The sequence below is a fragment of the Mirounga angustirostris genome, unplaced genomic scaffold, assembly GCF_029215605.1.
Source record: "Mirounga angustirostris isolate CCGP_5_RB_7025 unplaced genomic scaffold, mMirAng1.0.hap1 SCAF_12, whole genome shotgun sequence".
Lineage (NCBI taxonomy): Eukaryota > Metazoa > Chordata > Mammalia > Carnivora > Phocidae > Mirounga > Mirounga angustirostris.
In genome coordinates, this window is record NW_026991720.1 from 93,009,613 (window position 1) to 93,033,092 (window position 23,480).

Consider the following 23,480-nt stretch of genomic DNA (forward strand, 5'->3'; position numbering starts at 1 on the left):
CGTAACTGGAAGCCTGTATCTCCCAACTTACCAAAGGACTCTTCATCCTTTTAAATACCTTTTGCAATCAGTTTGTCATATTACTAATAAATTCCTTTTCAATGATTAAGAGGAATTTAATGGAGGGTTTCCACTTTTACTGTTCAGTGATTCTGAAATTATTTGTGACCTGAGAATATCTGAAAGTTTCCTTTTTTTTTTTTGTAGAGCTACTCTCTCCATATGTGTTTCTCTCTCTCTTACAGCCAATATTAAAGGTTATGATTTCACAGATTTATTCAAATGAAAACATTTTTCATTATCATTTTATTGTAGTTATTATATTAAAAAACATTTTAATTTTATTATTGGTGGTACTGAACATGAGCAACGATTGACAGGGACTGAGAACCATTGATATTTGAAGAACTTTTCTAAACTGATTAATGATGAAAGAGGAAGAGGTACAAAATGGTACTCAAAGCCTACAGGATCTTGAAATGTACATTCTGTAAGAATCTACGTTCTGTAAGAATGTACATTCTATAATCTACATTCTGTAAGAACTCAGCAGTTAAAAATGGAGCCTGAATTTGCAATTTGTCTCTTTTACTTTGATTACCTGTGCTTTAGGTGTTGTACTAAGAAACCATTGCTTATCTAAGGACATGAATATTTACAGTTAAATTTTCTAAGAGTTTTATAATTTTTACATCTTACATTCAAGTCTGTGATCCATTTTGCATGTGTGTGCGTGTGTGTGTGTGTGTGTGCTATGCTGTAAGGTGTGGAGTCTGACTTCACTGTTTTGCATATGGATATATCCAGTTGTTTTTGCATCATTTGTTAAAAAGACCAATATTTTCCCATTGAATTTTCTTGGCACTGTTCAAAATCAATTAGCCATTAATGTAAGGGTTAATTTCAGAACTTTGATTATTTAAAAGTGTTTTTATTTATTTCCACATTTGTGTGCATTTCTCAAACTTTCTAATGTTGATTTCTGATTTCATTCATTATGTTTGAAAAACATACTTTGAATGATTTCAGCTCCTTCAGATTTATTGAGGCTTATGTTATGTCCCAGCATAGGATCCATTCTGCAGAATGTTCGCAGTGTTCTTAAGAATGTGTATTCTGTTGGAGTATGCTATAGATGTCTGTCAGGTCTTGTTTGTTATTACCATTGTTTAATGTTTACATTTCCTTGTTCATCTTCCGCCTGGTCCCTATATACATTATTGAAAGTTGGGTGCTGAAATCTCCAACCATTATTCGTGAATTGTCTGTCTCTCCTTTCAGTCAGTTTTGCCTCATAGATTTTGGGCTCTGATGTTACGTGCATATGTTTACCACTGTAATATCATCTTAAAGAATTATCCCTTTATTATGATGATAAAGGGATAAATTTCTATTTCTAATAAGATTTTTTTAAATATCTATTTTTTTTTTTTAAGATTTTATTTATTTATTTGAGAGAGAGAGAACACATGAGAGGGGATAGGGTCAGAGGACGAAGCAGACTCCCTGCCAAGCAGGGAGCCCGATGCGGGACTTGATCCAGGGACTCCAGGATCATGACCTGAGCCGAAGGCAGTCGCTTAACCAACTGAGCCACCCAGGTGCCCTATAATATCTATTTTCTGATATTAGTATAGCCACTGCATTCTCTTTTATGATTGTTGTTTTCATTGTTCATCTTTTTCATCCTTTTATTTTCAACCTATTTGCATGTTTGAATCTAAAGTATCTCTTATGTAGACAGTATATAGTTGGATCCTGTTTTTTTAATCCAATCTGAAAATGTATGCCTTTTGATTATATTGTTTTTTTTTTTTTTAAAGATTTTATTTATTTATTTGAGAGAGAGAGAATGAGAGACAGAGAGCACGAGAGGGAGGAGGGTCAGAGGGAGAAGCAGACTCCCTGCCGAGCAGGGAGCCCGATGCGGGACTCGATCCTGGGACTCCAGGATCATGACCTGAGCCGAAGGCAGTCGCTTAACCAACTGAGCCACCCAGGTGCCCTAAAATATCTATTTTCTGATATTAGTATAGCCACTGCATTCTCTTTTATGATTGTTGTTTTCATTGTACATCTTTTTCATCCTTTTATTTTCAACCTATTTGCATGTTTGAATCTAAAGTATCTCTTATGTAGACAGTATATAGTTGGATCCTGTTTTTTTAATCCAATCTGAAAATGTATGCCTTTTGATTATATTGTTTAAGCCATTTATACTTAGTTAGTATTGATGCGGTTGGATTTACACCTGACATTTTCCTTTTTGTTTTCTATGTGCCTCATTCTTTTTTATTCCTCTGTTCCTTTTATTCACTTCTTTTGTATTAGGTAGATATTTTCTAGTATAATATTTTAATTCCTTTCATAACTTTCAATGACATTTTGAGCTTTTTTAAAATTGGTTTCTTTAGGGCCTTTAATATATATCTTATCAGAATTGACTTCTGCTTCTTTTTATTTGAGTATAGTTGACACACAACGTTACGTTAGTTTCAGGTGTACGACATAGCGATTCAGCCACTTTTTAGGTTATGTTGTGCTCCAAGTATAGCTATACCATCTGTCCCGTACAGCACTATCACAGCACCACTGACTCTATTCCCTAAGCCGCCCCTTTTATTCCCATGACTTATTCATTCCGTAACTGGAAGCCTGTATTTCCCACTACCTTTCACCCATAATTCCACTACTGGGTACTTACCCAAAGAAAGTGAAAACACTAATTAAAAAAAATATATATGCACCCCTATGTTTATTTCAGCATTATTTATAATAACTAAGATATAGGAAGCAACCCAAGTGTCCATCAATAGATGAATGAATAGAGAAAGTAACACACACACACACACGCACACACACACACACACACTGGAATATTACCCAGCCATAAAAAAATATGAGATCTTGCCATTTGTGACAACATGGATTGACTTAGAGTGTCCTAGAGAAAGACATGTGAGTCCATCTTTATATGAAATCTAAAAAAAACAAAACAAATGAATAAACAAACAAATGAAAAGCAAAATCAGACCTGTAAATACAGAACAATCTGATGGTTGCCAGAGGCAAGAGGGGTGGGAAGGTGGGCAAAAAAGAATTGACTTCATTTTTATACTGATTTAGTTACAGTGAAATCTAGAAACTTTATTCCTATATATCTCTATCTATCTATCATCTATCTATCTGTCTATCTCTCTCTCTCATCTATGTATCATCTAACATCTATATATATATTAGAAACTCAGCAATACACTGTTATAATTATTACTCTATATAATATGTTACATTAAATCTTTCAAGCCAGCTGATAAAAGAAATGAGAGCAAATATATATTTATAGAATTTTTATGTTAATCTTTTTATTTTATTTTCCTAATTTCTACCTATGGACTTAAGTTAAAGATTTGAGTTGGATCTGATGTTCTTTCCTTAATCCAGTACATCTTTTTGCTCTTATCCACTCCCCATGTGCTATTATTGTTAAATACATTACATTTATATATTATAGGTCCAACAGTACACTATATACATATTGTATATTGCAATAGCTTTTTAAATCAGCCAAGAGAAGAAAGGAAAAATATGTAATTATATTGTTTTTTATAATTGCCTATGTGATTATTTTACTGGTATTCTTTTTGTGTATCTGTGTGTGGATTCACAGTGCTCTATAGTATCATTTACTTTTAGTCTGAAGAGCTTTCTTTGATATTTATTAAACTATAAGTCCACTACCAACAGATTTTCTCAGTTTTGGTATAACGGGTTATCTTTAGTTTGCTTTCATTTGTGAAAGATAGTTTTGCTGGATACAATATTCTTGTTTGACAGTTTTTTACTCCTTTTTTTTTTTTTTTTTTTTTTTTAGATTTTATTTATTTGCGAGAGAGAATGAGAGACAGAGAGCACGAGAGGGAGGAGGGTCAGAGGGAGAAGCAGACTCCCCGCTGAGCAGGGAGCCCGATGTGGGACTCGATCCCGGGACTCCAGGATCATGACCTGAGCCGAAGGCAGTTGCTTAACCGACTGAGCCACCCAGGCGCCCGACAGTTTTTTACTTCTAACGCTTTTAATATGTTGCCTTCTGACTTCCATGATGTCTGATGAGATGTTATATGTTAATCTTATTCAGCTCCCTGATATGTTATCAGTCATTTTGCTTTTGCTCCTTTCAGGGTTTCCTCTTTGTCTTTGAACATTTTGAGTATTATCTGTCTGGGTGTGTGTGAATGTCTTTGCATTTATCATACTTAGAGTTCACTGAACTTCGTGGATGTATAGACTAATGTTTTTCATGAAAACTTTCATGAAAGTTTTAAGCCATTATTTCTTCGATACTGTTCGTCTCTTTCTCAAATCTCCTTCTGGTTCTGCTATTTATGTGTATGTTTATGCTCTTAATGGTGTTTCACACTTCTCTAAGGCTCTGTTCTTCATTTTTTCCCTTTCTTCTTCCGATTGAATAATCTCTATTAATCTATCTCTAAATTTGCTGATTCTTTCTTCTGACAATTCAAATACATGGTTGAGCCCCTCCCATGAATTTTTCATCTCAGTTATTATACTTCTTGACTGCAGAATTTCCATTTGGTTCCTTTTAATAATTGGAATATTTCTATCTCTCTATTGATATGATATCTTTGATGAGACATTGTCCTCATATCTTCCTTTAATTACTTAAGCATGGCTTCCTTTTGTTCTTTGAACATATTTATAATAGCTGCTTTGAAGTTTTTTCCTGCTAAGTCCACCATCTGGGTCTCTTCAAAGGTGGTTTCTATTGCCAGTGTTTTCTTTCTGTGTATTGGTCAGACTTTACTGTTTCTTTGCTTGTCTCATAATTTGTTGATATCTGGATATATTAGAGCCCCTTCGACTCCAGGGGCTGTTTTGTTTCTTAACAGGTCAAACAGCAGTGACTTGGCTGCTCCAATTCTGTGAAGTCCATTTTCCCTGCAATGCATAACCCCTGAGGTTCCAGCTCAGATGGTTTCCACTTGCTTTTATCTTTTACCTGCAGGTCTCTCCTGAGTCGCAGAGGCCACTTACTGGGCAAAGGTTGTTCTTAGCCAGTTAGATTCTTATCCTTTGTAGTTGGTTGTGTGTGTGACTTGGAAGCTGCTATCACAGTAAAGGGAATTTAGTTTTTTTTTTCTTTTTCCCTCCTTTCAGCCAGGGACTAATAGCTTGGGGATTCCCTCAGTGATCTGCTTCTGAGAGAGCACAACCTTGGGCACTCACACAGTTGCCCAGATTTGCAAAGATAAGTGTGATTTTATTTTTAAGCATAGCTTCCTAGGCATCACCCCTGGGTCAGAGTAGCTTACTTAAGTCAGTGTTTGGTAGATTGTTTGAGCCCATGCCAGTGAGGCTTTTGACTTGTTGCTGGGTCAGGATGCAGCGTGATGAATGCTTTCAGATCTGTCTCCACATCTTGCTCTGATTGCTCTGATTGCTCCTAGTGGGCACAGCCTGGCATGCATGCACCTCTTCCTTAACATGAAGAGTTGATTGTGAGCCCAGGAGAGCTTTTCCCAAAGGTCTCTTCCCTGGTTCTCTCTCTTAAATTTTTGGTGATTATGTGCTGTTTTGCTTGTGCTCTGGAGCTACCAGCTTTCTTTTAATTGCTGTCCCCAAAGATCCCTGTTGTTGTCAACAACCCCCTTAGGTCATTGAGGATGAAATGGCCTAAGGTCATTCCAACCTCTCTTAAAAAAAAAAAACAACAGTCCCCTCAGGGAGAGCTGGGGAGCTCTTTATTTTTATGACCTACTACATCCTCCTGCCTGTGCCTGCCTGGAATAAAGCTTCTGCAGCACAGGCTAAGGGAAGTCAGAGAAACAGTCGCCTGTCCCTAGTGTGATACAACTATAGTCCCAGAGTGAGAGCTGGGCAGAGAGGAAGCTCCCATTATCATGGCCTCACCTGCTTGGAGTAGAGTTCTGGGTTAAAGCTTTTATCACATGGAATTCTGGAGCTTGGTGGTGGTGGTGGAAAGGGGATGTCAGTGGAGTGAGCCATGCCTCAAATGCCAGACTCTCACTTCTTTCTAAGATTGAGCAGATTTCCTTGAGAGAATATTTCTTCATCTGCTGTATGTCCTTACAATAATTTCCAGGGACTTTAAATTATTTTTAACAATAATTTCCACAAGCCAACTTGCTATGTTGTTGAGAAAAGGGTCTGCTGAGCAGTTTACCCATCATTTCAGGAGTCCTACCCTCTTGCATTCCACCCTGCCTTTCTGGGAGATCCTGAAGTTCTTTACCCTATCAGAATATCCATGTGCTAAATTTCTTTTACTTTGTACTTTGTGCTCACCCTTTTTCCACTTATACTTACACCTTTAAGAAGGTCTGACTGTGCTCTGCTGGGCTTCTTAGTCTCTTTGTCCTTACCTTGCTAGGTTTGGTCTCCCATTTATTGTGCCTTTTTGAAAGACGAATGTAAAATTTTATGGTAGTGTTTTTAGAGTGTTCTCCAAAAGAACACCTGGGTTAGAATCATCCAGGGGCCTTGTTAAAATTCATATTTCTGGAGCTAACCAAGCCCAGTGGTTTTTAATGTCTTTGGATGAAGTTCAGGAATTGGCTTATGTAGATTTCCTAGAATTATTCTGGTACAAACTGTATTTTGAGAATCATTATAGGAGATGGTAGAAGATTAAGTTGGAACTGTAACTTGGGTCCTAATCGTGAAGCACTCAAATACTACTCTAAAGGATTTGGATTTTCCCTGTGGGCCAAGTGTTGGAAACAAAAATGGCCTTATATATTATATATATAGTACTAAGTATCTTCTGTGTCCTCTCACCTTCCTTGATGTACCTCTCCTTCTGTTACAGACACTTTGTGTGCTCCTCACTCGCTCACTAAGGACTTAGGGTCCTCATCCTTTTTTTTTTTCCCAAGATTTATTTATTTTTTTTATTTGATAGAGAGAAAGAGAGAGAGAGAGAGCACAAGCAGGGGGAGCAGGAGAGGGAGAAGTAAGCTCCCCGCTGAGCAGGGAGCCTGATGCGGGGCTTGATCCCAGGACCCTGGATCATGACCTGAGCCGAAGGCAGCCGCTTAACCTACTGAGCCACCCAGGTGCCCCTAGAGTCCTCATCCTTTATCAGTCTATGTTTCCTCTCCTTTCTTTGCCTCTGACTCCCTATCAGCTCAGCATTATCTCAGCTACCTTTTCCCTCAAAGCTCTTAAAGCATCACTTTGTTTCTTTCTCTTTCGAATTAAAACTTAAAAGACTATTTCAGAATTCCAAATGCATTTCTTTCTTTTTTTTTTTATTATTATGTTATGTTAATCACCATACATTACATCATTAGTTTTTGATGTGGTGTTCCATGATTCATTGTTTGCATATAACACCCAGTGCTCCATGCAGAACGTGCCCTCTTTAATACCAGATCCTGTGTGTAGGGAGTTATTTTTAATGTGATTGCTTCTTTTACCTGCTTCTCTGTACTGCCTTCCACTCATGCCTCATGAAAAAGGGACAGTAACCTTGTACCTAAATTCTGAAATATTATCAACCCCTAAAATTCTTAAAGATTGTTGGCCTAATATAGAATTGATTGAAAGTGAAGACTTTCCTAACAAAGCCATGTAAATCAAGAACTTCATATGTAGGAAATATTAATTTTGATGCCAAGTGCAAGATGATTTGATGGGTGCTTTTAAAACCACAGGAAAGAAGATCTTCTAGAAAGCTTTTGCCCTAGATCAATTGGAAGATTATGTTGCTGAATGATTCATCTAGGCATCAGGTGTTAAAAGCCTGAACTACAATGATTATGGTGGGTCTGGAAAATAAGAGATAAAAGCCACACTAAAAAGAAGTGATTGGACTCAGTGACTATTTGTATATTGGGAACCCTACAAGTTAGAGTCAAAGATACCATAAGTATTTGCTATCCAGAATATATAAGGAATTCCTACAGCTCAGCAATGAAAGGACAAATACAATAATTAAAAATGGATAAAGGATTTAAAGAGACACTTGTCCAAAGAAGATATACAAATGGCCATTGAGCGCATGTAAAGATGCTCAACTCACAAATTATTAGGGAAATATAAATCAAAATTATAGTGTGATATAACTAGGGTGACTATAATGAAAAAGACAGTAACAGGTGTTGTTATGGGTATAGATGAATTGGAACCCTTGCACATGCTGGTGGCAATGTGAAATGGTGTAGCTGCTTCGGAAAATAGTTGGGCAGTTCTTCAAAACGTTAAACATGCAGTAACCATTGGACCTGGTGCTTTCAGTCCTAGGTATAAGATTTCAAAAAATATGATTTGTACAAAATGTGCCTGCATATGTTCATGGAAGCTTTATTCATAATACCTAAAAAGACACAAACAACCTAAATTTTCATCAGCAGGTGAATGGATAATCAAACGGTGGTATATCTATGTGATGGAATATTATTCATCCATAAAAGGGTACATGCTACAGCATGAATGGCCCTTGGAAACATTATGCTAAGTGAAGGGAGATACACATAAAAGGCCGCCTATTGTATGACTCCATTTATGTGAAATGTTCCGAATAGATAAAACCCATTCAGAGAGACAGAAAGTATATTAGTGGTTTCCAGGGACTGAGAGAAGGAGAGGGGTAGGGGAGTGGTTGTTAAGGAATATGGGGTTTCCTTCTGGGGTGATGAAAATGTTCTGGAATTAGGTAGTGGTGATGTTTGCACAAACTTGAGAATATATTTAAAGTCAGTTTAAGAGGATGAATTTTATGTTATATAAATTATATCTCAAAATAAAAACAAAAAGATACCACAGAGGTTAGAAGTTCATTGTCAAAGAACAAATTAGTGTTGAGAGGGTTTAATTTGTTGTATGTGGATGAGCATGGAGAGTTAGGTCTTGAGTTTTATAAAGAGTAGGATATCTTATATACTCCCTTAAAGCTGGTTCCTTTGTGGTTATTGGTCTTTGTGTCTCTAATTACAAGCACAATGTAGACCTACAATGTAGTTGTAAACAGGATGAATAAAATATTCATACATTCTTGTTATTGTCCCGCAGATCGCTGAGACCTTGTCATTTTTATTCAATTGTTTTTCAGTTCAATTTATTCAATTGTTTTCACACCCTCTGTTTTTCACATGACATTGGTCATTTCAAGGTGATTGGTTCAGACTAAGTTCTGATTAGCCTTTGAAGGGAAATAGTGCTAATGTCAGTTCAATTTTCTAAACTTTTGAAGAGCTATCCAAACCTGGGGGTGTGTATATACCACCTCATAGCCAGTCTGGGTTCTGGGTGATGTTGTATCTGTTAATTCAGTTCTCAAAGTGTGATTTGTTGAACTTGAGGTATGCATGTGTCCAGGTGTTCATAAGTAATGTAATGCAGTCATATTCCCAAGTTCTTCTCTCAAGATCTCCTTGGTAATTTCGTTTCCTGGGGTGCCTCTTTTTGGTCCTCTAGCCAGATACTATGGCTTTAGTTATGCTATTCTCATGTTCACTTTCACAACTGCACCTGTCTTTGGGGCCAAGTGGCAATGGGACAGTGAGGAAAAAAGTGCAATCAGATTTGAGTCCACCCTTTGAAACTATAGTTCCATCAAACTTCAAGGAACGTTCACTTCTTTTAGGAGTTGGGCTTTTGCTGGCTCCCATTGCCTCTGCTGGTCAAAGCTGCTGCTACCGTCTTACCACAGCGTGCCTGAGAGCTGGGGGCTAGGAGAATGGATAAAGAGAAAAAACAGGGGGTTTCCACTCTCTTGTTGAGTGTTATGCATTCCCTTTCCCATTCCTTGAACCAGAACTAAAAGGCTTCTCCCCGAGCTTTCCCTGTTTGCATCTATCCTAATCCATTCGTGCTGCTATTAACAAAAATACCATAGACTGTCCCTAATAAACAACAGAAACTTATTTGTCCCATTTCTGGAGGCTGAAAAATCCAAGATCAAAATGCCAACATATTTGGCATCTAGTGAGGATCCACCTCCTGGTTCATAGTCCACTGATTTTATGCTTTGTCCTCTCCTGGCAGAAGGGGTGAGGGCGCACTCTGAGGAGGCCTCTTTTATGAGGGTGTTAATCCCATTCCTGAGAGCTCCACCCTCGTGACCTGATTCCCCCCACCCCCATCCCCAGGACTCCACCTCCAAATACCACCCACTGGTGGACTAGATTTCAACATAAGGATTGGGGGGGTATGGGGGATGGGCACAAACGTTCAACCTATAGCAAAGTCCCGGCCTCACTTCTTTGTTTCCTATGTGACGAGTTCAGACCAGGGGATACAGCAGTAAAAAAATTGGTAAACTTACTGCTTGTATGGTGGTATTTGAATTCTGTTCTTCCCCAATCCATCTGCTGCTGTTTACTTTTGAATCCTCAAATAGCTGCTCCATGTATTCTGTCGAGGTTTTTTAGCCACATTCAGTGGGAGACAGTGTGGAGTATACTTATTTCTCTGTAGTACCCAGAACCTGAATGTTTCAACTTTAAAGCAAAATTTCTTACTATTTTTAGAGAAGTTCCTGAATAATTTACCTTGAAGAGAACCTTAACATTGTTAAATAGCAGTGCTCAAAAAGTTCATATACTTTGCAACTACTTTGTCATGCAAATTAAGGTTTTCATGAAATGTGTACTCAAAACAAACTATAGAAATAAATTGAATGGAAAAGGTCATTAAATAACTGGAACTATAATATAGAACCCCAATTTTTATACTGATTGTAGGGTAAGCAAATGTTATAGTTTTGAACATTATATTAGTATTTGTATATATACTAATACACTCTTGCTTTTGAATGCTTTATATATTGGGGTTTTGTTTACTTTTTTATTAAAGTAAAGGGTTTTCTGCTAAAGAGAAAGAAAATCTTCTGACCTGTAGGAATGAATCATTAACTTGTCCTTAAACTACTTTCCATAAATATCAATTTTCTGTGTCAGGCATTTGACGTGTATCTAGCACTTCTTCACTGTTCTCTGGCAAATGAAATATTTTAGAATATGAGGGAAAACCCAATTTTCAGAAAGAGGAATATAGTATCAGAGCCAGCAATGGTCAGGAAGACTGAGAAAAAATCTATTTTCTCGTTTCTGAACAGTACTAAATCTTAAATCATTCACCCAGTTTTTCACAGCAAATACAGTATAATTCATCCTGTGGTGACAGTGAGGAAGTGCTCACAAAATGATGGGAACATAGAAGAAGTACAAAAGAGCCAACTTCAAAGAGTTCCCAAAGGTCAGAGTGGGACAATCTGAGTAACAAAATAAATATAATTATAGTAATGAATCGTAATCCATAGAATATCCACGAGTCCATCCTAATATAAATAAATAATTGAATCAATAAATAAATACAGAAGAATGGAAAGAGCTGGTTAGATTGTAGGATCCCAATTAATAAACAGAAGGAGTGAGGGAAATCAAAAGTTACCTTTAGGTAAACATCACAGTAAAAACCGTTGCAGGAAAGAACCAGTGATGGATGCTAAAATTACAGTGAAAAAGAGGATATTTGTAGAATCTCAAAGTATCCTTCCATGTTCCCAGTCACAAAGGAAAAACAAGTAACTTTACGCTGAAGGAGACTTACCGATACCAGTTTAACCAAGTGACCCAATTAGTATCACCAGGATTAAGATCTATCAGCTTTGGGACACCTGGGTGGCTCAGTTGGTTAAGCATCTGCCTTCTGCTCAGGTCATGATCCCGGGGTCCTGGGTTTGAGTCCCACGTCAGGCTCCCTGCTCAGCTGGGGGTCTGCTTCTCCCTCTCCCTCTGCCTGCCACTCCCCCTGCTTGTGTTCTCTCTCTCTCTCTCTGACAAACAAACAAAAAGGTCTATCAGCATCACGAGTCCTTTGAAATGATTGATAACATCACCTTCTTGTCCAGAACGCGTGATTTTAATCTAATTGTGGGAAAATATCTGACCAACTCAAATTGAGAGACATTCCATAAAATCCCTGACTGTGTTCTTCAAAAGTGTCCGGGTGATGCCAGGCAGAGCCTGAGGATCTGTCCCAGGTAGGAGAACATTAAAAAAGGTACGGCAGTTACGTGCAGTATGTGGGATCCTGGATTGTCTCCTGGTCCAGAGAGAAGGGCCAATGTGATCCTTGTCAAAATTCAAACAGTTTCTCCGTTAGTAAGGAATATAGTACCCATGTACAATGTTTGGTTTTGATAGTTTTACGGTGGTTAGGAAAGCTGTTAATGGTAGAAGCTGGGTGGAGCAGTATTTGAGAACTGTGCTTTGCAACTTTTCTTTAAGTCTAAAATTATCTCCAAATAAAAAGTAAAAAAACAAAACAAAACAAAACAAAAAACCACACCAAAAAATCTGATTTCAAATACCTCTCATTCTCTAACTGCAAGAACAACGGGGCTTGTGTTAAAAAAATTAAAGTATAAAGGGGCAAAGGGGAAGTCCTCTATAAGCATGCAAAATAAAATTTCAAGTTTCATTGCCTTTCCCTCAGATTTCTGTCCCTTTAAAACAATGCTTATTAAAATGTCAGAGGACTGTTCTACGCCATTCTTTGTGTTTCCTTACATTTCAAATGGACCGATTATAATAATTCTCCCTTTACTGTTTCAGAGACACGAAACACTGAGTAGTTGATGCCTGAACTCTTCCTGATATTTCTGCATCATAGTTGAGATTTTATTTCTGATGCCTGAGGACCACTGAGACAGCCATACACTCAATCAAATGTTCAGATCTTCTCCACCCAATTGTAGTTGATTCCTTGTCAAAAATTTAAATGAAAGATAATTTAAATTCATTTTTCTTTACAAAACAGATTTTTGCTAATTTATAAAATGTAATTAAAATGTTACCAGAATGCAGTTACTCTTGGAAATACTTCTCTGCAGATTCTCATTTTTGCAAAATAGATATGTCTCATTTAACTTTTATGAAAAATGGTTAAATTTTCAAAATTGGTTTCAGATGCTATCCAATTTCTTAGTGCTACGTGGAAGCATCAATAGTTGTTGTAAACCTTTTTATATCATCAGGCAGTGATTCTCAAACAGGGTACGCATTAGTCACCTGGGGAACTTTTTCAAAATAGAGATCCTGTAGGCTCTAGCAACAGGGATTCTGATAACACAGCTTACTACAGAATTAAGGGTATCTGGATTTTTAGAAGATTCCCCGAGGATTCTATGGTAGAAGTACAGAATGCTTTGGAAGGAGAAGAGTGTTGTTTATGAACATGGTCTTTATAGTTGGACAGAGCTGGCTTTTGTTTGGGCTCTGCCGCTTCCTCATGGAGTGACTGTGGGCACCACTCAACCTTCCTGTGTCTTAGCTTCCTCTTCTATAAAATGGAGGTTCTAATGCCTTCTGCCTCATTAATTAAAAAAAAAATACTTCAGTGAGATAGTGCATGTGAAGTACTTCAAACGAAGGCACTTTTTATTGATTTGTGTTTTTTTAAGATGACTGGATGTTTTCTGGAAAATGCAATGGTGGATGAGAAAGTACTTCAGGCAGAAGCATTAACCAAGCAAAGAAATGGTGATGTGGAACTGCCTGGTGTTGCCGGGGCTTTGGGGGGGCCGGGGGGGTGCTGTAGGAGAAGCTCAGGTGGTGGGTTATGGCTGGAGCATGGCATGTGGAGGAGTTATGGTAGGAGATGAAATGGGGAACCCGAGAGTCATTACAGGAAATCGGCTACTTTAATCATTATAGACATGTGTGGGCGTCTTGGGGAACAGTATTACTGTGTTGCAACTGGACTAACATCTCATTTTAATCCTTGTTTCTAGCCATCTCGGATTGTAAAATCTGTTTTAGAGAGCTTTCTCCAGGATACGATTCAGTTCCTAGTCCCATGGAGATCCATCTTATCCTCAAATTGCCACTGCAGTAGGGGAAGCTGGGACACATATATGAGGGAGCATATAGTAGACTAAGTACTAAGGTGCTGTTCTATACTCTGGGGTCCTCTGACCCAGGGCACACAATAACATTATATCATTATGTCATTGAAAAAGTGGCTCTTGGGCGCCTGGGTGGCTCAGTTGGTTAAGCGACTGCCTTCGGCTCAGGTCATGATCCTGGAGTCCCAGGATCGAGTCCCGCATCGGGCTCCCTGCTCGGCAGGGAGTCTGCTTCTCCCTCTGCCCCTCCCCCCTCTCATGTGCTCTCTCTCAAATAAATAAATAAAATCTTAAAAAAAAAAAGTGGCTCTTTTTTTTTTTTGTTAAGTGACTTATTCCAAACAAGTTTACCAACACAACTAGGGCTCACCTAAGTTACGAAATTCTCATACAAATAGTGGCAACTGCATGGTCTTTAGGCTCAGAGAAGTATATTCCTGCAAACTATAGTAGAAGTACAATGAAAGAAAGACTTTTCAGAGACTGAGAAATTTATATATGGAAAAGAAGATGCTTTGGGTTATTGTGATGTGTCTTTGTTGGTTCTTTATTTGTAAAGATATAATTGGTGGCAGATGTTGATGATGTGTGGGGGATGGGGATATATGGAAACTCTTTGTACCTTCCTTTTAGTTCTGCTGTGAACCAAAACTGCTCTAGAAAATAGTCTTTAAGTATGCAAAAAGGAAGGTGCCCTAACTAGAGATTGCCTTTAGAAAAGGCTTCACAGTAATGAATTGGAGTTACCACAGCTGTTTGCTGAGACCTAAAGATCACAGTTCATTCATAGTCAAATATTTCATGAGTGTCAACTGTGTGCAAAGCAGTGTGCTAAGCACCAGGGAGAAAGAATCACAATACTCGGTTGACTCTAAATAAATAGGAGACTAATCAATAAACAGGAATACCAAATAATTTTTTTGCAACGAGGGATAAATTTGCCTCAAAGTCTGCAATATGTTATATCTACATGCAAGGGTATCTTTTTCAGGTATTAAGAAATTCTTTGAAAAGCAGTTTAATCATTAGGACATGGTTGACAAAGATCGGATTTGAAGACCATTGAAGGTTTTTAAAATATTTTTTTAACTTTTTATTTAGAAATAATTAGATTCACAGGGAGTTCCAAAGATGATACAGAGAGGTCCTGTGGACTCCTCACTTGCTTCCCTCAATGATTACATCTTACTTACATAATTATAGTGTAACAGCAAAACTGGGAATTGGACATCATTAGAATGTGTGTATATATAGTGCATGCTGTTTTATTACATGAATGTGTAGATCTGTGTAACCATGACCACAATTTAGGCACAGAACTGTTCTGTAACCACAGCGATCTCCCTTCTGCTACCTCTTTCAATTCACATCGACCACTGCCCCATTCCTAATGCACGGCAACCATGAATTTTCCTTCCATCTCTATAATTTTGTCATTTCAAGAATGTTAAGTAAATGCAGTCATACAGTGTGTGACCTTTTTAAAGCTAGAAGCTTTATTGAGATATTATTCATATACTGGAAATTTACCCTTTCAAAGTATGTAATCCATGGTTTTCAGCACTTTCATAGCATCGTGAATTCTATCATCACTATCTAATTGCAGAACATTTATATAACCCCTAAAAGAAGCCCCATTAGCATTTCCTCTCCATTTTGCCCTCTTCCTAGCTTCCGGTGACCACTAAAATACTTTCTGTTTTTATGGATTTGCCTATTCTGTACATTTCATATAAATAGGATCATTCAACATGTGTCTTTTTGTGAGTGGCTCCTTCACTTAGCGTAATGTTTTCAAGATTCTTCCATGTTATAGTATGCACTCCATTCCTTTGTATGACTGAATAATGTTCCTTTGTATAGATACACCACATTTTACTTACACATTCATCAGTTGATGGACATTTGGTTTGTATCCACATGCTGTCTATTATGAATCATCCTTTTATGTAAATTCATATACAGGCTTTGTGTAGACACGTGTTTTAATATCTATTGCATATATAGCCAGGAGGGTCATATGGTGACTCTGTGTTTAACTTCTTGAGGAACTGCCAAACTTTTTTCCCAAGTAGCTGCCACATTTTACAATCCCACAAACAATGCATGAAAGTTGCAATTCCTTCATGTCCTTGTCAACACTTACTATTTTCTTTTTCTTTCTTTCTTTCTTCTTTTTCTTTCTTTCTTTCTTCTTTCTTTCTTTCTTTCTTTCTTTCTTTCTTTCTTTCTTTCTTTCTTTCTTTCTTTCTTTCTTTCTCTCTCTCTCTCCTTCCTTCCTTTCTCCTTCCTTCCTTCCTTCCTTCCTTCCTTCCTTCCTTTCTTTCTTTCTTTCTTTCTTTCTTTCTTTCTTTCTTTCTCTCTCTCTAATTCTTTCTTTCTTTCTTTCTTTCTTTCTTTCTTTCTTTCTTTCTTTCTTTCTCTCTCTTTCTTTCTCTTTCTTTCTTTCTCTCTCTCTCTCCTTCCTTCCTTTCTCCTTCCTTCCTTCCTTTCTTTCTTTCTTTTTCTTTCTTTCTTTCTTTCTTTTCCTTCTTTTCTTTCTTTCTCTTTCTTTCCCCCTTCCGCCTTCCTGCCTTTCTGACTTCCTCCTCTTTCTTTTCCCCTCTACCTCCCTCCTTTACTCCTTTATTTTTTTCTCGCCTTTCTTCCTTTCATATTCATAGTAGTGAGTATGAAGTGGTATCTCACTATGGTTTTGATTTGCATTTAACTAATGATAATGTTGAAAATATTCTAAAGTGATTATTGGCCATTTGTATGCCTACTTTGGATAAATGTCTATTAATATGTTTTGCCCATTTTTCACTTAGGTTATTTGTCTATTATTATTGAGTTATAACAGTTCTTTATGTCTTCTGGATACAAGTCCCTAATCATATATATGACCTGCAAATATTTTCTTCCATCCAATGGGATGTCTTTATATTTTCTTGATGGTTTCTGAAGCACAAATGCTTTTAATTTTGATGAAGTCTCATCTGTTTTTTTCTTGTGATGCTTGTGTTTTTGATGTTGTATTCAAGAAACCATTGCCTGATCCAATGATATAAAGATTTATGATTATGTTTTCTTCTAACAATTTTATAGTTTTATCTTTTACATTTAGGTTTCTAATCCATTTAGTTTAATTAACTCCATGAGTTAGTTTTTGCATATGGTGTGAGGTAGGAGTCTACCTTTTTCTTTTTACATATAAATAATCTGTGGCCCACCACCAATTATTGAAAGACTATTCTTTCCTGCATTGAATTTTCTGGCACACTTGTTGAAAATCAGTTCATAGTAAATGTGAAGGTTTATTTCTGTTCCATTAATCTGTATGTCTGTTCTTTTGCCAGTACCACACTGTCTTGAACTGTGGCTTTGTCAGAGTTTTGAAATGAAGAGTGAGTACCCGAACTTTGTTTTTCATTTTCAAGATTTTTTTCCCAGGTCCTTTGCATTTCCACATAAATTTTAGGAGTAGCTTGTCAGTTTCTGCTGATTAGTTAGTTGGGATTTTGATAGAAATTGTGTTGAATCTGCAGATCAGTTTGGTAGTATTGCCATTTTAGCAAAAGATACTGTCTTTCCACTTATTTCATCTTTTTAAAAAAATTTTTTCATTGTTATGTTAATCCCCATACATTACATCATTAGTTTTAGATGTAGTGTCCCATGATTCATTGTTTGTGCATAACACCCAGTGCTCCATGCAGAACATGCCCTCCTCAATACCCATCACCAGGCTAAACCATCCTCCCACCCCCCTCCCCTCTAGAACCCTCAGTTTGTTTTTCAGAGTCGATCGTCTCTCATGGTTCGTCTACCCCTCCGATTTCCCCCCCTTCATTCTTCCCCTCCTGCTATCTTCTTTTTTTTTTTCCCCTTAACATATATTGCATTATTTGTTTCAGAGGTACAGATCTGAGATTCAACACTCTTGCACAATTCACAGAGCTTACCAGAGCACATACCCTCCCCAGTGTCTATCACCCAGTCACCCCATCCCTCCCACAACACCCCCCACTCCAGCAACCCTCAGTTTGTTCCCTGAGATTAAGAATTCCTCCTATCAGTGAGGTCATATGATACATGTCTTTCTCTGTTTGACTTATTTCGCTCAGCATAATACCCTCCAGTTCCATCCACGTCGTTGCAAATGGCAAGATCTCATTCCTTTTGATGGCTGCATAATATTCCATTGTATGTATATACCACATCTTCTTTATCCAGTCATCTGTCAATGGACATCGTGGCTCTTTCCACAATTTGGCTATTGTGGACATTGCTGCTATAAACATCGGGGTGCACGTACCCTTTCGGATCCCTACTTTTGTATCTTTGGGGTAAATACCCAGTAGTGCAATTGCTGGATCATATGGTAGCTCTATTTTCAACTTTTTGAGGAACCTCCATACTGTTTTCCAGAGTGGCTGCACCAGCTTGCATTCCCACCAACAGTGGAGGAGGGTTCCCCTTTCTCCGCATCCCCGCCAACATCTGTCATTTCCTGACTTGTTAATTTTAGCCATTCTGACTGGTGTGAGGTGGTATCTCATTGAGGTTTTGATTTGGATTTCCCTGATGCTGAGCAATATTGAACACTTTGTCATGTGTCTGTTGGCCATTTGGATGTCTTCTTTGGAAAAATGTCTGTTCATGTCTTCTGCCTATTTCTTGATTGGATTCTTTGTTCTTTGGGTGTTGAGTTTGATGAGTTCTTTATAGATTTTGGATACTAGCCCTTTATCTGATATGTCATTTGTAAATATCTTCTCCCATTCTGTCGGTTGTCTTTTGGTTTTGTTGACTGTTTCCTTTGCTTTGCAAAAGCTTTTTATCTTGATGAAGTCCCAATAGTTCATTTTTGCCCTAGCTTGCCTTGCCTTTGGCGATGTTTCTAGGAAGAAGTTGCTGCGGCTGAGGTCGAAGAGGTTGCTGCCTGTGTTCTACTTTAGGATGTTGATGGACTCCTGTCTCACATTGAGGTCTTTCAACCATTTGGAGTCTATTTTTGTGGGGGTGTAAGGAAATGGTCCAGTTTCATTCTTCTGCATGTGGCTGTCCAATTTTCCCAACACCATTTGTTGAAGAGACTGTCTTTTTTCCATTGGACATTCTTTCCTGCTTTGTGAAAGATGAGTTGACCATAGAGTTGAGGCCTCATTTCTGGGCTCTCTATTCTATTCCCTTGATCTATGTGTCTGTTTTTGTGCCAGTACCATACTGTCCTGATGATTACAGCTTTGTAATAGAGCTGGAAGTCCGGAATTGTGATGCCGCCAGCTTTGTTTTTCTTTTTCAACATTCCTCTGGCTATTCGGGGTCTTTTCTGGTTCCATACAAATTTTGGGATGATTTGTTCCATTTCTTTGAAAAAAGTGGATGGTATTTTGATGGGGATTGCATTGAATGTGTAGATTGCTCTAGGTAGCATTGACATCTTCACAATATTTGTTCTTCCAATCCATGAGCATGGAACGTTTTTCCATTTCTTTGTGTCTTCCTCCATTTCTTTCATGAGTATTTTATAGTTTTCTGAGTACAGATCCTTTGCCTCTTTGGTTAGATTTATTCCTAGGTATCTTATGGTTTTGGGTGCAATTGTAAATGGGATCAACTCCTTAATGTCTCTTTCTTTTCTGCCTTGTTGTTGGTGTATAGGAATGCCACTGACTTCTGTGCATTGATTTTATATCCTGCCACTTTATTGAATTCCTGTATGAGTTCTAGCAGTTTTGGGGTGGAGTCTTTTGGGTTTTCCACATAAAGTATCATATCATCTGCAAAGAGTGAGAGTTTGACTTCTTTGTCGATTTGGATGCCTTTGATTTCTTTTTGTTGTCTGATTGCTGTGGCTAGGACTTCTAATACTATGTTGAATAGCAGTGGTGATAGTGGACATCCCTGCCGCATTCCTGACCTTAGGGGGAAAGCTCTCAGTTTTTCCCCATTGAGAATGATATTCGCTGTAGGTTTTTCATAGATGGCTTTATGATATTGAGGTATGTACCCTCTATCCCTATCCTCTGAAGAGTTTCAATCAAGAAAGGATGCTGTACTTTGTCAAAAGCTTTTTCTGCATCTATTGAGAGGATCATATGATTCTTGTTCTTTCTTTTGTTAATGTATTGTATCACGTTGATTGATTTGCAGATGTTGAACCAACCTTGCAGCCCAGGGATAAATCTCACTTGGTCGTGGTGAATAATCCTTTTAATGTACTGTTGGATCCTATTGGGTAGTATTTTGGTGAGAATTTTTGCATCCATGTTCATCAGGGATATTGGTCTGTAATTCTCCTTTTTGATGGGGTCTTTGTCTGGTTTTGAGATCAAGGTAATGCTGGCCTCCTAAAATGAGTTTGGAAATTTTCCTTCCATTTCTATTTTTTGGAACAGTTTCAGAAGAATAGGTATTAATTCTTCTTCAAATGTTTGGTAGAATTCCCCTGGGAAGCCATCTGGCCCTGGGCTCTTGTTTGTTGGGAGATTTTTGATGACTGCTTCAATTTCCTTAGTGGTTATAGGTCTGTTCAGGTTTTCTATTTCTTCCTGGTTCAGTTTTGGTAGTTGATACATCTCTAGGAATGCATCCATTTCTTCCAGGTTACCTAATTTGCTGGCATAGAGTTTCTCGTAATATGTTCTTATAATTGTTTGTATTTCTTTGGTGTTGGTTATGATCTCTCCTCTTTCATTCATGATTTTGTTGATTTGGGTCATTTCTCTTTTCTTTTTGATAAGTCTGGCCAGGGGTTTGTCAATCTTGTTAATTCTTTCAAAGAAGCAGCTCCTAGTTTCGTTGATCTGTTCTAGTGTTCTTTTAGTTTCTATTTCATTGATTTCTGCTCTGATCTTTATTATTTCTCTTCTCCTGCTGGGTTTAGGCTTTATTTGCTGTTCTTTCTCCAGCTCCTCTAGGTGTAGGGTTAGGTTGTGTACTTGAGACCTTTCTTGTTTCTTGAGAAAGCCTTGTATTGCTATATAGTTTCCTCTTAGGACTGCCTTTGCTGCAACCCAAAGATTTTGAAGAGTTGTGTTTTCATTTTCATTGGTTTCTATGTATTTTTTAAATTCTTCTTTAAATTCCTGGTTGACCCATTCATTCTTCAGTAGGATGCTCTTTAGCCTCCACGTATTTGAGTTCTTTCCGACTTTCCTCTTGTGATTGAGTTCTAGTTTCAAAGCATTGTGTTCTGAAAATAGGCAGGGAATGATCCCAATCTTTTGGTACCGGTTGAGACCCGATTTATGACCTAGGATGTGATCTATTCTGGAGAATGTTCTATGGGCACTAGAGAAGAATGTCTATTCCGTTGCTTTGGGATGGAATGTTCTGAATATGTCTGTGAAGTCCATTTGGTCCAGTGTGTCATTTAAAATCTTTATTTCGTTTGTGATCTTTTGCTTAGAGGATCTGTCCATGTCAGTGAGGGGGGTGTTAAAGTCCCCCAGTATTATTGTATTGTTGTGAATGTTTTTTTTTGCTTTTGTTATTAATTGCCTTATATAATTGGCTGCTCCCATGTTAGGGGCATAGATATTTACAATTGTTACATCTTCTTGTTGGATAGACCCTTTAAGCAGGATATAGTGTCCTTCCTCATCTCTTATTACAGTCTTTGGTTTAAAATCTAATTTGTCTGATATAAGGATTGCCACCTTAGCTTTCTTTTGGTGTCCTTTAGCATGGTACATGGTTTTCCACCCCCTCACTTTCAATCTGGGGGTGTCTTTGGTTCTAAAATGAGTCTCTTGCAGACAGCATATCACTGGGTCTTGTTTTTTTATGCAATCTGATAGCCTGTGTCTTTTGATTGGGACATTTAGCCCATTTACAGTCAGGGTAACTATTGAAAGATAGGAATTTAGTGCCATTGTATTGCTTGTAAGGTGACTGTTACTGTATATTGTCCGTGTTCCTTTCTGCTTTATGTTACTTTTAGGCTCTCTCTTTGTTTAGAGGACCCCTTTCAAGATTTCTTGTAGGGCTGGTTTTGTGTTTGCAAATTCCTTTAGTTTTTGTTTGTCCTGGAAGCTTTTTATCTCTCCTTCAATTTTCAATGACAGCCTAGCTGGATATAGTATTCTTGGCTGCATATTTTTCTCATTTAGTGCTCTGAATATATCCTGCCAGTCCTTTCTGGCCTGCCAGGTCTCTGTGGATAGGTCTGTTGCCAATCTAATGTTTCTACCATTGTAGGTTGCATATCTCTTCTCCCGAGCTGCTTTCACGATTTTCTCTTTGTCTCTGAGACTCATAAGTTTTACTATTACATGTCGGGGTGTTGACCTATTTTTATTGATTTTGAGAGGGGTTCTCTGTGCTTCCTGGATTTTGATGCCTGTTTCCTTTCCCAAATTAGGGAAGTTCTCTGCTATAATTTTCTCCAGTATACCTTCTGCCCCTCTCTCTCTTTCTGGGATCCCAATTATTCTAATGTTGTTTCATCTTATTGTATCGCTTATCTCTCGAATTCTGCCCTCGTGATCCAGTAGTTGTTTATCTCTCTTTTTCTCAGCTTCTTTATTTTCCATCATTTGGTCTTCTATATCACTGATTCTCTCATCTGCCTCATTTATCCTAGCAGTTAGTGCCCCCATATTTGATTGCACGTCATTAATCGTCTTTTAGATTTCGACTTGGTTAGATTTTAATTCTTTTACTTCTCCAGAAAGGGTTTCTCTAATAACTTCCATGCTTTTTTCAAGCCCAGCTAGTATCTTTAAAGTGATGATTCTGAACTCTAGATCTGACATCGTACTAATGTCCGTATTGAGTAGGTCCCTGGCAGTCGGTACTACCTCTTGTTCTTTTTGTTGAGGTGATTTTTTCCATCTTGTCATTTTGTGCAGAGGAGAATAGATTAATGAGAGAACAAAATGGTAGCAGAGTAACAACGTTCCCAGAAAATATACTCTAAACAAATCAGAAAAGACCTGAAGCAGTGGGAAAAGAAAGGGAAAGAGAGAAAAAGGAAAAAGAAAAAAAAAAAAAGGAAAAGAAAAAGATAACGATAAAAACAAACAAAAACAGAACAAAACAAAACAAGAAAAACAGAATGTCATCAAGTATGATCAGGCTGGTATATAGATCAGTGCCACTCACTAGATTTTGGGTGTATATTGGTCTGTTAGAAGAAAGTGCCTCCCAAAATTTTAAAGAAAGAAAACATATATGTACAAAAATAAGGGTTGATATGATGAAGGGATGGAATATGAGTGTAAAGATGGAAATTATAAAAAATTTTATAAAAGGAATTGATAAGAAGTTATTTGAAAAAAGAAAGAGGAGGATTTACAAAAAGAGAGAAAAAAAAGGGAGAGAATGTGATCAGGTGGGGGAGTAGAAAAAAACCATACACTAGAGATTTAGGGTATATTTTGATCTGTTAGAAGAAACTATCTCAAAATTTTAAAGAGAGAACAACTTATATGTATATGCCAAAAATAAGGGTAACTACTATGAAGGGATAGAATATGCCTCTAAAAATAAAAAATAAAAATGTTTTTTAAAAAAGGGATTGATAAGATGTTGGTTGAAAAAGGGAAAAAGAAAAATTCACACACACAAAAAAAAGACAGTTAAAAAAATTAACTTCGAA

General features: G+C 37.5%; 1 protein-coding gene across 12 annotated transcripts in view; it reads left to right on the top strand.

The window, feature by feature from the left end:
* SUGCT (succinyl-CoA:glutarate-CoA transferase) overlaps positions 1-23,480 on the top strand; it is an 800,213-nt gene that overhangs the window by 386,264 nt on the left and 390,469 nt on the right. Inside the window, exon 13 of one of the 12 annotated variants that reach the window (XM_064575452.1) lies at positions 12,600-13,538. The exons of the other annotated variants lie outside the window; for them this stretch is intronic. Within the exon in view, the coding sequence (XP_064431522.1) occupies positions 12,600-12,623 (24 nt within the window). The 3' untranslated portion in view covers positions 12,624-13,538. Of the gene's footprint in view, positions 1-12,599; positions 13,539-23,480 lie in introns of those variants that run through there. 12 annotated transcript variants of the gene reach the window in all.